Source organism: Ovis canadensis, chromosome 5 (genome assembly GCF_042477335.2).
Source record: "Ovis canadensis isolate MfBH-ARS-UI-01 breed Bighorn chromosome 5, ARS-UI_OviCan_v2, whole genome shotgun sequence".
Lineage (NCBI taxonomy): Eukaryota > Metazoa > Chordata > Mammalia > Artiodactyla > Bovidae > Ovis > Ovis canadensis.
In genome coordinates this window covers 19,226,507-19,240,436 of record NC_091249.1, presented here as the reverse complement: position 1 = coordinate 19,240,436, position 13,930 = coordinate 19,226,507, and the positions used below count along the sequence as shown (strand labels likewise).

The following is a 13,930-nucleotide window of genomic DNA, read 5'->3' as shown; positions in this document are numbered from 1 at the left end:
CCTTTACACCGGCTATGCTGCTGCCCAGATACGGGTCTGCCTGCTTGCTGCACAGCCAGACCTCTGTGGTCACTGAGGGCTCAGCACAGTCCCGTGAGGTCCCATCAGGGTCCCCCGCTGCAGATGATGCGGCAGAATCGAGAGGTGGGGTAAGGGCCACACCTAGCAGGGAACTCCCGCCGAGTCTGATCAGGCGCTCTGAGCACCTGGCCCCGCTAGGCCAGGCCTGCCTGCCACTCCGCACAGAGGGCGTGCTGTGGCCTGAGAGCAGACAAGCCCCCTGTGGCCTCAGCCCGGCCACGCCCCCCGCCCTCTGCGGCCCTGGATGTGGCACAGAAGGCCCCCGGCTCAGCCCCAAGTGACGCTGGAAGGTTCCAGGGTGAGCAGGCAGCGGGGTGGGAGGCTTTTATTTCACTGTGTGTAGGTGGAGGGGGCCTGGACAGAGGGCAGCAGGCAGGGCAGGAGGGGCTGGAGGCTGGAAAGGGGCTGGGCAGGGGGAGGGCTGCCCCCAGGCCTGTTGGGAAGAGGACACTGGGACTGATCCCTGCTGGGACCTCACCCCCGGGGTGGGGTGGGAATTGGGTCTGGAGCAATGAGGGCCCCCTTGCTCCGGGCTGGATGTGGGGTCCGGGCCCTGCCTCACTTTCCTCCAATAGGGCTCAGTCCCTCCTGCTCGTGGGGGCACATGACCCCCAAACCTCACTGCCCCCGCCCCAAAGGAGGGGGCTAGGCCAGTTAGGGCAGTGGACAGGGAGCCTGGGGGAGTTAGGGAGCACAGGATGGGGGTCCACGGTGAGTGGAGGGGATGGTGGCCACCTGGGCGGTCAGTTCCTGGCAGCAATGACCACAGAGAGAGCCACGCCCCCCAAGGCGACAGCAGTTGCCCCAAACAGCCACTTCCATGGGATGGACTGTGGATAAAGGAGAGGGAGAAGGCGGCTAGACAGTGGTCAAGACAGATGGCTTGCACCTCAGCCAACAACTACGGTCCCAACGGGCCTCCCAGGAAACCACGGCCTGAAAATGCCTTGCCTACCTCTCGGAAAACTCCTACATCTGCATCAAAACTCAAGCCAAGCCCCCCTCCTCTGGTACACCTCCCCGTCCCCTCTGAAGGGAGCCAGCACTCCTCTGCCCGAGCCCTCCTGACTGTGTTGTATCTTCTGCTCAGGCTCTGATCACACAGTGCTGGGGACTCTCTGTGTCCATGTCCCCAGCACGATCCAGCATGGCCCAGCTCAGGAAGACACTGATGTTGCGAAATGAAGACGCTCCCTCTGCATGGTGTGCCCTGCACACAGTCCTCCTCTGGGAGCTTCCCTGTGCCTGCCCGCCCCTGCTCACCCAGGCACCCTTGCCAGGACACTTGGCAGGCAGCCGGCTGGGGTTGCCCAGCATCTTCCGGTACAGGGCGGTCTCCGTGCTCCTCTGGGCCGCATGCTTCTTCACCAGCTTCGAGAGCTCTGCGTGGATCGTCTGTGAGAGCAGAAGCCAACCACTGTTGCTAGCAGCCTGCCTCCCTGGGGCCCGGGGGCTCGCTGGGGCTGGAACCGCTGGGCCTTGGGAGCTGTCTGCTACTCGCCGGGCATTAGCAAAGTGGGGGTTGCTGTCTGCGTCCTCCGAGGAGGCCAGAAGATGAGGTGGGGCAAGGGTGGCCAGAGGAAGGTTTCCAAGAAGAAATATTCTGGGAAGGAAGCTGAAAACACCAGCACTGGCCAGGCTGGCAGTGCCCTTGACCTCTAAAACCCCTGCTGGGGTCAGAGCCCAGACTGCCTCTGCAGGGGTCAAAAAGGGTCTCAGCAGGCAGGTTGGGGCCCTTCAGTCACGTACCCCCTGCTACTGCCCAGACAGAAACTCTACAGGGGAGAGCCACAGCAAGAAAGATAAGGGGCAGACCACAAGAGGAACTTCCCGACAGGTCAGCATGGCAAGTCTCAGGGTGCCCCCATTCTGCTCACCTTGTTGGAAGGTTCCAGCTTCAGGGCTGCTCTCAAGATGGGGATGGCCTCACTATACTCGCCTTGCTGGGCCAGCACCTGCAGGAGCAAGTGGGGAGTTATCACTTGGACCCAAGCTGGGCCACGTTCTCCTTCAAGAGACCCAGCTCTGCCAGGCTCCCGGCCATCTGACTAGTTCCAAGTCTATCTCCAGCAACTGGCCCAGGGCTCCGGTCACCCCTACACTGCTCCCCAGAGCCCTCAACTACCTGAGCGGTGCGCCAGGCTCGGTGCCCCTTCCCATGAACGCTGGTTTCACCGCGTGCAAGTGGCCCAGGCACTCTCTCTCCTCCTCCCTCACCACCTTGGCCGACTCGAGAAGCCAACCAGAAGCTGCCAAAGCTCTGGCCACACTGAATGGTTCAGAGCCAGGCATGTGACTCAAGCCAGCCAATGAGATCCAGCCGGAACTATGCTGGGAGCACTGGGAGGCCAGTTGCTTAGTGGAAAGGATGGCTGGCCCTTTTGGCAGAGCAGGTAGCATCTTGAGAGAGGAGTGTCCCTGAGAAATGAACACAGCAGGCAGACACAGGCATCTCCGTAACACTGCTGAACACCTGGATCCAGCTGTGACTGAAGCCAGCTAGGCCTGAAACTCGGCCGTTCCACAAGCCATCAATTCCTTCTGCTTGAATCTGAGTGGGTTTCCATCACCTTAGACCAGCAGACCCAAACAGGTGTGAGGCTACAAGAACCGACAGTCTCATTTCCCCCAAGAGGATTCTTTTAAACCCTGAAAAACAGGGTCAGCATCTTTTCTCTCCTCACGTTTCTATACCCAGAAAGTACTTTAAAAAACACTGGCTGGCCTGCTCAGTAAAAGTGAAGTCGCTCAGTCATGTCCGACTCTTTGCAACCCCATGGACTGTAGCCTACTAGGCTCCTCCGTCCGCTGGATTTCTGAGGCAAGAATGCTGGAGTGGGTTACCATTTCCTTCTCCAGGTCTCTGACACACGAAGTGACCCAGCATTTGCTTATGCCTTAGTTTCCTCAGTTTACTGCTAAAAAGTGCTGAAGGCACCCCCTCTCCCAGCAGAGTGAGGATGAACAGAGACAGGGACAAAAGCAACTCAGGTCAGGTCCACTCAGGCCAAGCTCCCCGCCACACTCCACCTGCACCTACTCAGCACCTACTGTGTGCCTGGCTCTATCTGCAGCGCTAGAGATGTAGCAGCGAATGAGACATACAAAGGGCTTCCCCGGTGGCTCAGTGCTAAAGAACGCGCCTGCAACACAGGAGCCACAGGAGACGCAGGTTCAATTCCTAGGTCAGGAAGATCCCCTGGAGGAGGGCACGGCAACCCACTCCAGTATTCTTTTGCCTGGAGAATCCCAAGGACAGGGGAGCCTGGTGGGCTATAGTCCATAGGGTCACAAAGAGTCGAACACGACTGAAGCGACTTAGCACGCACGCATACGACATACAAAATCCCCACCTTCTGGGAAGGGAAATGGACAAGAGGCATGACACCTGCCCATGCTGACAGTGACATGGGAAACAGGAAGACAGGGCAGGGGGGTTGCAGGGAGGCCTTCCTGAGGAGGTGACATCACCGCGAAGGCTTGAAGGAGATGAGGGAAGGACTCAGGGGAGTAAACAGGGCGTGGACAGCCCACGCAAAGGCACTGGGGCAGCAGCAGACCTAGCCCCCGTACCAACCAACAGCAGACTGGAAGGTGATGGCAGGGGGAAAGACCAGATGGCTCTCAGCCTTGAAGTCCACGAGAAGGACCCAGCTTTTACTGGGGGAAATGGCAGTAACAAGAGGGTTATATGTGAGGAACAATTACAGATGGGCCAGGCGGCAGTGCCGGGGAAGAGAGGGAACCTAAGACCCAGGGCTCGGCTCAAACATGGCCTCAGTCAAGGAATTGCTGTGACCCAAGCCACACCCCTGCACCTATTTGAACCTCAGTTTTCCCATCTGTACCCCGGGGAGCTTGGGTGGCTGATGCTCACGCCCTTCTCAAGTGTGGGGTGGGAGACCAGCCTCACTGCCCTGGGATGGGGAGCCAGCCTGCCCACCGGGAGCCTGCGAGCTGCAGCTCACCTTGCCCTTGCGGAAGAGAGCCTTGATGTTGTCAGGCTGGTGCTCCAGCACGAGGCTGCAGGAGCGCAGCGCTGCGCGGTAGTGATCCAGCTTCAGCTGCGAGGCCGCCAGGTTGTTCAGACACTTCACCTTCAGCTGCAGGAGCTGCTCCTCCTCCTCGAATGTCATGTCCACTGAGGGGAACAGCATGCAGCCACAGCTGCTGTGACCATGCCTCCAGCCCTCCCCCCAGCCATCCAGCTGCAGAGGGACCAGACCCAGGCCAGGTCCACCCTCTGCACCTGGTGGTGGAGGAGACGGGGGAGGGTCTCTGAGTGTCCCAGTGACAGGAGGCAGGGGACTTCCAAGCTCCCAGTGCTGTGGGACCTCTACCACCTACTCCTTGAGGGGACTCAGGCCTCTCTGGCCTCAGCTTCCGCATCCTAACACAGGCCAAGACCAGCACCATCCTCAGGGCACTCCCAAGGAGTCTACAAAACGGAGCCTAAGTGAACAAGGGCCTGATCACGGGATACGTGGATCAACAATGTCTGCAGTCAACCACATTTTAAACATCTATCTGCACTCCATAACATTTCACTGACCTGGGATACAAGTCCTGACCTAAGGAGGCTTAATCACCCAGGTGGCTCAGTGGTAAGAATCTGCCTGCCAAGCAGGAGACAGAGGTTTGATCCCTGGCTCAGGAAGATGCCCTGGAGAAGGAAATGGCAACCCATTCCAGTATTCTCGCCTAGGAAATTCCATGGACAGAGGAGCCTGGTGGGCCACAGTCTATGGGGTCGCAAAAGAGTTGGCCACAACTTAGTGACTAAACCTCCACCACCAGTGGTAACTACAGGCTAGGTGTAGCTGAACATCCACCCAGGTTCTAGAACTTTCTAGAACATTCTGAATCTGGGGCCCTCTGTGGCTTGAAGTTTTTAGCACTAGTGGGGATGGCTCTGCAGGGAGGTGCTGGGGTTTGACCTGGCGGTCACCTTTGGCACTGGAAGTGATGGCCTTGATGGCGAGGTCGTAGGAGTTGGCAGCCAGCACGAAGTCGGCCCGCTGATAGTGGGCATTGCCACACTCCCGCTTCCGGTTGGCCAGGGCCACACGCTCCTGCCCCGTTAGCATCTCCAGGTCAGGCCCATCCACGGCAGTCTTCAGAGTCACCTCCAGGCACAGGGCCGCGTGCGGGGGGATGTATGGGCTCCTGCTGGGGGATGGGGTGGGGATAGCACTCAGACCCAGCGGCCACCATGACTGAACCCCCAGGCACACTGGGATGGCTCAGGAGCGGGAGGGAAAGGGCTGTCACCCCCTCCTCAGTAAAACACAAGGGCAGTTAACCCTTGCTCCCCTTGAGCTCCGCGGCCTGGAGCAGGATTTTCCTCGCTGAGCCTCAGACTCCTCTTCTATAGAGTGTGCAGGCAGATGGGGTGAGATGGGGGAACCACCCGTCCCACCCACTCCTGCATCCCCACAGGGACCCCTGTAAGCAGCAGGTTCTCACCTGCCCTGGGGGCCATAGCAGTACTTGGAGTCAGCAGTGACCATCGCCGTCTCCCCGACGTCCATGAGCGGGACGCTGAGATCCAGGGCCTGGGAGGGCGGGGGGACAGAACTGGTGGAGTGGGCCGAGCAGCAGCACAGTGGAGCCTGCACAGCCCCCCACGACCAGCACACCCCTGCAGCTCACCCCCGCCCCACCCCTCTTCTCACCTGGATGACGTCGCAGTCGCCCAGGGTGAACACCAGCTCCGGCTCCTCCTGTACTCGCGTGCCATTCTCCAGAGACGTCTGCAGCCGCACAGTGACCACCTGGCCCTTGGTTGGGCGGCTGGAGCCCGGTGGGCCTGGAACCAGCGTCTTCTTCCTCAACAGCCCATTCCCTGCCAAGGAGAGGGAACAAACAGCCTGTCACCGAGCGGCTCAGATGAGTGGCTGCCCCCTGGGCAAACTCTCCCCTCACCGGCAGCTCTGCCTCTCCTGGGGGTGGCACAGCATCAGGGCTCAAGCTGAGTTTTCAGTGGCCCCTCTCCCACTGACTGGGCAGGTGAGCCCATGCCTCTGGGTCCCAGTGTCCCTGGCTGGACAGTGGGCACGAAAGTATTGATTTGGGGACTGACGATGCTGGCCCTGGGATGGGCTCAGTGAATGCTGGCTGGTCTGTTATCTTAAGACAATCAAAGGAGGGGGGACATCCCTGGAGGTCTTCCAATGCAGGGTTTGATCCCTGGTTGGGGAGCTAAGATCCCACACGCTGCAGGGCAGCGAAGCCCGTGGACTGCCACTGCTGAGCCAGCTCACCACAGCTAGAGCAGCTCCCACTCCATGACAAAGAACAATCTGTGCACAGCAGTGAAGATCGAGCACAGCCAAAAATTAAGAATGAATAAATGAGGCTTCCCTGTGGCTCAGTGGTAAAGAATCCACCTGCCAATGCAGGAAATATGGGCTCAATCCCTGATCTGGGAAGATCCCACATGCCACAAAGCAAGTAAGCCCGTGCGCCACAACTATTGAGCCTGTGCTCTAGAGCCCGGGAGCCGCAACTACTGAAGCCTGTGCTCAGCAACAAGAGGAGCCAGAGCAATGAGAAGCCCACGCGCTAAAACTGCAGAGTAGCCCCTGCTCGCCAAAACCGGAGTAAAGCCAGAGCAGCAGTGAAGACCCAGCACAGCCAGAAACAAACTAATTAAAAGGAAAATGTCAGTATAAACATAAATCTAGTTAATTGCTAAATTAAAAATAATTTTTAAAAAGAAAATGGAGTTCCCTGGTGGCCTAATGGTTAGGAGTCTGCACTTTCATTGCTGGGACCCAGGTTCAAGCCCTCATCAGGGAACTGAGATCCCACAAGTGGCCAAAAGAAGAGGAGAAGAAGAAAACATCTCGGCTCAGTGAGGGCAAAGGGCTGAGAAAAGCCCTCCTGCCCATCACAGTCAAGGCGCCGGGATGCCCAGAAAAGAGACTCGAGAGCGCTGCCCTGTCCCCTCTCCTTTGGTACCAATCTCAGCCCTGAGACATCTGGGTTTCAGTTCACCCCGCCATGAAACGGAGTGGCCGGGGCTTCTCCTGGTGACACCCAGAGAGTAGCTTGCTTGGTCAGTAGAGTACCTGTGATGCCAGGAGTGTGTCCCGACTAAAGCACCACATCACACGGAAAGACCTAAAAGCAAAAGTAACCCCTAGCTCCCCCCTCCAGCCACCAAGGAGACCATTACGTTCTTCCCCATACCCCAAACAATTTTAGGGATGGCCAGATGGCCACAGCCAACACCTCCTGAGGACCAGGCACAAGGCCCCAGGCCCTCACAAACCCACTCAAGAAGCCCCACAGTGAAGACACCCACAGTCATCCCATTACAACTACTGGGGTGAATAGAGGGCTTATACCTACGGGGCACAAGACACCTGCAGCCACCCAGTGTACAAGAAGTACCTGTAAGTCCCCAGGTCTGGAAAACACTGCCATGAGTCGGAGCAGACCCTAGTCTAAAGATGATGGGCAGGGAGATCTACTCATATTGTGGAATATTCTAGAGTGTTCCAAATTTCTGCAGGGCTCCCCAACTTATATCTGCTCCTGCATCCAGTTTCAGAATCACTTATCTAGTGGATGCCAAGGGATCCTGTGTCTTGAGGTTTCTGGACACTAACAGGGGATATGTTGGTAGGATCTCAACCAGGAGTTGTCTCTTGCCTGGGGAAACTCTGGGTAAATCACAGCTTCTCTCAAGGCCTCAGTTTCTTTGTCTAGAAGCCTGAATTCTGGCCTCAGAGAGTGGTTGGCTCGAATATAAACAAACAGAGCCATCCTCATGCTCACAGAGAGAGCAGGGCAGTCCTTCCTGTCAGTAGAGAACTTCCCAAACTTTAACAGAGCCAAGGGGCCTGTGCAACCTTGGACAAGTGCCTTCACCTCTCTGAGCCCGTTTCCCTAACTGTCAAACAGGGATATGGTAGGAATTACAGCACAAGGTTGCTGTGAGGATAAAATCAGAGGATGCACAGGCCTGGCACGGAACCACTGCTTAGTAAACATCACCTGGTGTTTGGTTTTTTTTTAGGCATAGTGAAGTCTGTGTCTGTAGTGGAGGTGAAATCAGTACCAACTTGGTTTTACCAGTGTCTGTATCATTTGATACTACTTACTAGTGATGTGCTATCATTTGTGTGGACATTAGCGTTACTGAGTGTTCTAGGTATCAGAACTAGTAGTACTGTGTTTATTTTCCAGAGTTGCTGTGATAGAGTGTTTAGTGGAGGCTGCAGCGCGTATGGGTTCTCCTAGTTTCTCTCTTCCAGGACTTTTCTCAACACTGAGCACACTAATGAAGACTATGATTGGGATGTTCCACAGATCTACTTGACCTTAGAACACAGTTTTGGGGGGCACGGGTCAGGCACTGGTCAGACAAATGCCAAGAAAAGGAATGGGGGTTGAGAGCTGTGTGGCTCTGAGCAGGTGATTCAGCGTCTCTGAGTCCTGTTAGCAGCTCTGAGAAAGCAAGTCATACGTGTATGTGTGTGTGTGTGTGTGACAGAGAGAGAGAGACAAGAAAAGGGCTCATAAACATGAAGTGTCTCAAGCAATTGCCTGTGGCTAGTGATCACCGTGGTTACCACGTTTTACTTCCAATCTCCTTCACGACAGAGATGGGGAAACGAGGCTCAGGAGAGGAGAAGGCCTAGGCCAAGGTCACTCCCAAACCTGAGCTGTCTGGGCGCCATGGGTCAACCCGAGCCACCCCTGCTCCTTACCCAGGATGTCCAGCCACTCGTCGGGGGCCGGGGCGGGCTCAGGCTCAGGCTCCATGGCAGCCAGGAACTCTCGGGCAAGGGCCCCGGGCTGCTCGGCCTCCTCCAGTGGGGGCTGCCCCACATCCTCAAGTGGTGGCAGCTCACTCAGGTCCTCCTCTTCTTCCTCCTCCTCGCCCTCAGCGTCTTCCACCCCATCCAGCACCTCGAAGTCCTCAAGTGGGGGGACCCCAGCAGGCGGCGGAGCAGTGGGCTCAGGGTCTGCAGCAGAGGGCTCAGCACAGGATGCCATGCTGCTGGGGGGATGGGAACTGGCCCTGGTGGGGGGAATGGATGGGGTAAGAATCCCATCACACCCCTCACATCTCCTCTGCCTCCATTCCCCACAGTGCCCATCACTTGCTGTGTGACTCAGGGGCTCCAGGCCTTAGTTTCCTCATCTGTACAGTGGGTAGAGAAACAATCCTGGTTTGTTCCAAGGACTTAACAACCCACTCACCAAACCCTGGCATCAGGTTCAAACAGCAGTAGCTATTATTAGAGTTAATTATTATTTAATCTTTATAAACACCCTGGGAAGTAGAGAACATCCCCTTGTAGAAAAGGAAATTGAGGCCCAGAGTGGCAAAGCCATTTCCCCAAGGTCACAGAGCAAGGCAACCACAGGATGCAGGATTTGGAACCTGGGGCTTAATCTGTCCAGAGTGGGTGCTGGGATTTTTTCCTGGGGGACAACCCCTGAGATCTTGGGGAGGCTATTTTTAGAGCCCAAGAGAAAAATAAAGTGAATCTTTACCAGGGCTCCCCACCTTCAGTTGTCCCATCTCCTAAGGGGAGCCTCCCAGAAACCCCAAGGCATTCCTTCGCAATACCTTCCTGAACCTAATACCACCCCCCAACCCCAGGGACCGTGTCCCAAACCATTCCCTAGGAGCCCCTTCTCTCCTCAGGCCTTCTGACCACCTTCGAAGTAGCCTCCCCCTTACAGAAATGGTCGAGACCCCCACGGCTTCTTCCCTGGACCATCAAGAACTGACTCCCTCCCCTAGGCCCCGAGCTCTGGAGGTGGTAAAGCCGTCATTATAGCCCACAGCATCTCCTCCCTAACTCTCACCTGCCTGCCCCTTCCGGGCTCGGGTCCCATTTTCTGAGACCCTCCCAGCCCCAACCCCCACAATCCCCTGCGCTCGCATAAATAGCCCTCCCCCAACCCCAACCACCGCCCCCAGCCCGGGCCAGCTTCCCCCGCAGCTGGTCTGTCGCCCCTGAACACTTTGATCTCCCCAGACGCCCCCTTCCCAATCCCATAACACCCTAGGCTCTCCAGACGCCCCCTGCCCCGGCCTGGCCCTCCTTCAACCTCCCACCCAAGTCCTCAACGCCCCACGCCTATTTGACGCCACCAGTCTGGGGCTCCCGACCCCCCGCAACCCTCGGGCACCCCTGGCCCTGCACGACTCAGCCGGCAGCGCCCCCACCCGCTGCTCTTGACCCTCCGTGGCCCCCACTCCTGGTCGCCCCCACCATGTAGCACCCCCTCGGGCACTCCGACCCCCCCCCGCGCCCCCCAGCTCGCCTCCCCCGCGGCCCTTCACCCCGCCTAGCAGTCGCAGCCCCCGCCGCGCCGGGCCCCGGACTAGCCCAGGCCCGGGCAGTGCTTCGGGCCGACGCGGCCCCGCTGGCGCCCCGGGACACGTGCCTCCGGCTCCGGGACCCCAGCCTGGGGTCCTGCGCCCCCCTCCCCGCCCCCAGCCGCGGCCGCCGCGCCTCGGGAACCAGGCTCTGGCGCCCAGCCCCGCCCTCACCGCACCCATTGGACGCCGCCGCAGTGACTACAGCGTCCATTGGTGTGCGCGCACATCCGTCTCCGGTACAGGCACCGCCCCCTTCCTGCTTGTATCAGCGGGGCGTTCTTAAAGGGGCAGAGGCCGCCGCGCCACCCCCCCGACCGGGGGCGGGGGCGGGGGCGGGGGCGGGGGGGGGCGGGGGCGAGGGCGGAGGCGGGAGCCGGGGTCAGGGTGGGAGTGCTGTAGATCCTAGTCAGTTCACAGGTCAGCACCCCGCAGCCTGGTCAGACTAACCGCTTGTCTGACATTCGGCTCATCTGCGAAATGGGGATAAACACCTCTATCGACGCACTCTCACCTTGAGGGATGTTGGGAGGACAGCATTAAATGGTACTTTCTTAAGGAACTCAGGTTTGCGCGTCAGGGCAGTTCTGAGACTGCTGGATAACCCACCATGAATCCCTAGTTACTTCTGTGGATCACAGGCTCCGAGGAAAGCGACGTGCCCAAGGGCACACGGAACCTTGGTACCCCACCCCCACCTCCCCACCCCCGGCGCAACGTGGTCTAGTCTAATCCCGGGAAGGTTGCCTGGTGCAAACTGGAGGAACTCAATAATGGCTAGGTTAACTGCTGAAAGAGCAGGGCCACTGGGAGGAATCCCGCCTCCCTTCTTCCCCTGCTGGAGTATGATAAGGTGCCCATGGCCCCAAGGAGAAGGTGGCAGCTTTGATTAGAAGGGGTTTTATGGCTCGTGTTTTGAAAGGGGGGGGTACTTACTCCTCCTTCACTCTGTTTTTTTTTCTTCCTTGCAGTTACCCTCTTCCAAAATGATCTTGCTAATTCTTTGGCTTCCTCTAACTCTGCTCCATTCTGGAAAGAATTTTGCCTGTTTTATCCTTACCACCTCCTTGAATGATGCTTAGGGTCTATGGGAGTTAAATAGATGGATGAGTAACTGAATTAATGAATAAATGAAACGCTGGCTTTTGGAGGTAGCTAACATTGTGGGAGGTAAATCGCTTTTGGAGATAATTTGTCAGATAGGAGCTCTGAGGTCACCTCCTATTGGAAGCTCTCCCTGACCTCCCCAAGGCAAGACTAGGTGTTTTGATGGGTGCAGTCTTGGTATACTTCATCGGGGATTTACTTCTGTCTGTGCCATCTGTTGACTTCTGCCTCTCCCAGTAGACTGGAAGACCCTCCAAATCTGGGAAGAATATGTTGTTTCTCATTGTTTTAGTCCTGAGACCTACGTAGTGATAGCTCAGTCAGTAAAGAATCTGCCTGCAAGGGAGGAGACCCAGGTTTGATTCCTGGGTCAGGAAGAACCCCTGGAGAAGGAAATGGCAACCCACTCCAGTACTCTTGCCTAGAGAATCCCATGGACAGAGGAGCCTGGCAGGCTACAGTCCATGGTGTCGCAAGAGTCAGACACCACTTAGTAACTAAACCACCGCCAAATCTAGGAAGAATATATTGTTTCTCATCGTTTTAGTCCTGAGACCTACGTAGTGATAGTGCCTGGCACAAAACCACCGGAGAAGTATTCAGGGAAATCATTGTGAAAGGAAGGAAGGCTGGCCAGCCGGAAGAGGTGGTAAGATAGTAGGATTATGTGAAATTGCCTGGGAATGAATATCAAATAAACCTTGGGCCAGTCTTGGTTCTGAGGGACTTGGACTAATCTCTGCTCATCTCTGAATCTGTTTCATCTGCATAATGGAGTCATTTACCCAACCTGTCCCACCCCTGTTACAGGGGCAGAAGGAACTCTAGTAAATAACAACAATACAAAAACAATTAAAGTGAACAAATATAAAGTAATAACATCAACAATTATGGTAATATAACAGTGACTGACAGGTGTCACAGATGTAGGCAAACACTTTATGTGTACTTAATCCTCAGGAAATGGCAACCCACTCCAGCATTCTTGCCTGGAAAATCCCATGGACGGAGGAGTCTGGCAGGCTACAGTCCATGGGGTCGCAAAGAGTCGGACAAGACTGGGCGACTTCACTTTCGCTTCAATCCTCACATCAGCCTTGTGAGCCAAATACTCTGATGTTCGGAAGCCACGTCATTGGCTGTGTATAGAGCTGCAGTTGTCGTATTCTCCCGGTGAACTGAGCCTTTTATTATTATGACATGCCCCTCTTTATGCTTCTTGCCTTAGAGTGGACTTTGATATAAAAATCGCACACCTCTTCTCCACTGGTGCGTATTTTAAACGCTCCATTCTCATCCACCTTTTACCTTCCACCTTTATGTATCCTTGTGTTATTCATGTGCCTCTTGTAAGCAGCAAAGAACTGGGTTTTGCTCTTTAATTTGGTCTCCCCATCTTTGCCTTTTAACCAGGGCATTTGGTCTGTTTACATTTAATGTAATTATAGACATATTTAGACTTAAATCTGCCTTTTTATGTGTTTTTTGCCACCTAATTTTTCTCCCTCTTGTCTTCTTTAGGATTGGATGTGAATGTTTTGGTAAGACTCTTTATTATCCTCATTTTTACAGAGAGGGAAACTGAGGCACGGATTAATGAAGGATAAGATGGGCCAGGGCTTTTTTACCCACTGAACTTCTCTTCCAGCCAGGCAGCTGGATATTGCACAAACAATAATGTAGATAAATATCTAATTTGGTGAGTGCTGTGCAGGAAATAAAACTGAAAGTTTTCCTGTCCCCAGCCTTAGGCTTCCCCCACAACCAACGTCACCATCGCTGAGCTGACTGGGCATTCCCACCCCTTCCCACCCTCTCTCTCAAATACACAAAAGAGGAAAATATTTTCTTGTCTCTACTCCACTGAGCACAGAAAATTTGGAGCCAGGCAAGTCCCTTTTAACTTCAATGTGCAGCTCCCACGCCTTCCAGGACCCTTGTAAATGTTTCCTGGCCTCCACCAACGCCCAAGAGACCTACTGAAAAGTTTCTGCAGTCGGGGCCTCTTCTGCTACAGCCTGAAGACAGAGTCACGGTTCTACTTTTCCCAGCAGCCATCACCCAGACTCTTCTCAGCACTGGCTGCTGTCTGACTCATGGAGTTCCAATATTCGTAACAGATCCAGTCCACACTGCATGCTTTCACACCATCCTGTCTTTGTTCCTGTGATCCCTTCAGCCCTGGATGATTGTCAGCACCCAGAAAACTCCTAATCCTACCTCAAAACTCCATCCAAGAAACTTCCCAGGTGGGCCAGTGGCTAAGACTCCACATTCCGAACACAGGGGGCCTGGGTTCAACCCCCGGTTGAGGAACTAAATCCCACATGCCACAACTGAGTTTGCACACCCGCAACTAAGATTCTACATGCTGCATCTAAGATTTTGCATGCT

At 55.7% G+C, this 13,930-nt stretch overlaps 1 protein-coding gene across 6 annotated transcripts; it reads right to left on the bottom strand.

Annotated features, from left to right (window-relative positions):
- Window positions 1-390: 390 nt before the first annotated feature.
- Window positions 391-10,917, bottom strand: FKBP8 (FKBP prolyl isomerase 8). Of its 6 annotated transcripts, none has more exons than XM_069590328.1 (9): window positions 10,609-10,917; window positions 8,802-9,115; window positions 5,757-5,926; window positions 5,548-5,636; window positions 5,030-5,250; window positions 4,050-4,222; window positions 1,959-2,036; window positions 1,345-1,476; window positions 391-911 (listed from the first exon to the last, which is right to left on the bottom strand). In XM_069590328.1, the coding sequence occupies exons 1-9, from the start codon at window positions 10,641-10,643 to the stop codon at window positions 825-827; spliced, it is 1,299 nt and encodes a 432-aa protein (XP_069446429.1). In that variant the 5' UTR covers window positions 10,644-10,917; the 3' UTR covers window positions 391-824. The 6 variants fall into 6 exon arrangements, with proteins under 6 accessions (XP_069446429.1, XP_069446430.1, XP_069446431.1 ...); XM_069590329.1 differs by having other exon boundaries at window positions 5,030-5,247; window positions 10,609-10,904; XM_069590330.1 differs by having other exon boundaries at window positions 10,394-10,617.
- Window positions 10,918-13,930: the final 3,013 nt, after the last annotated feature.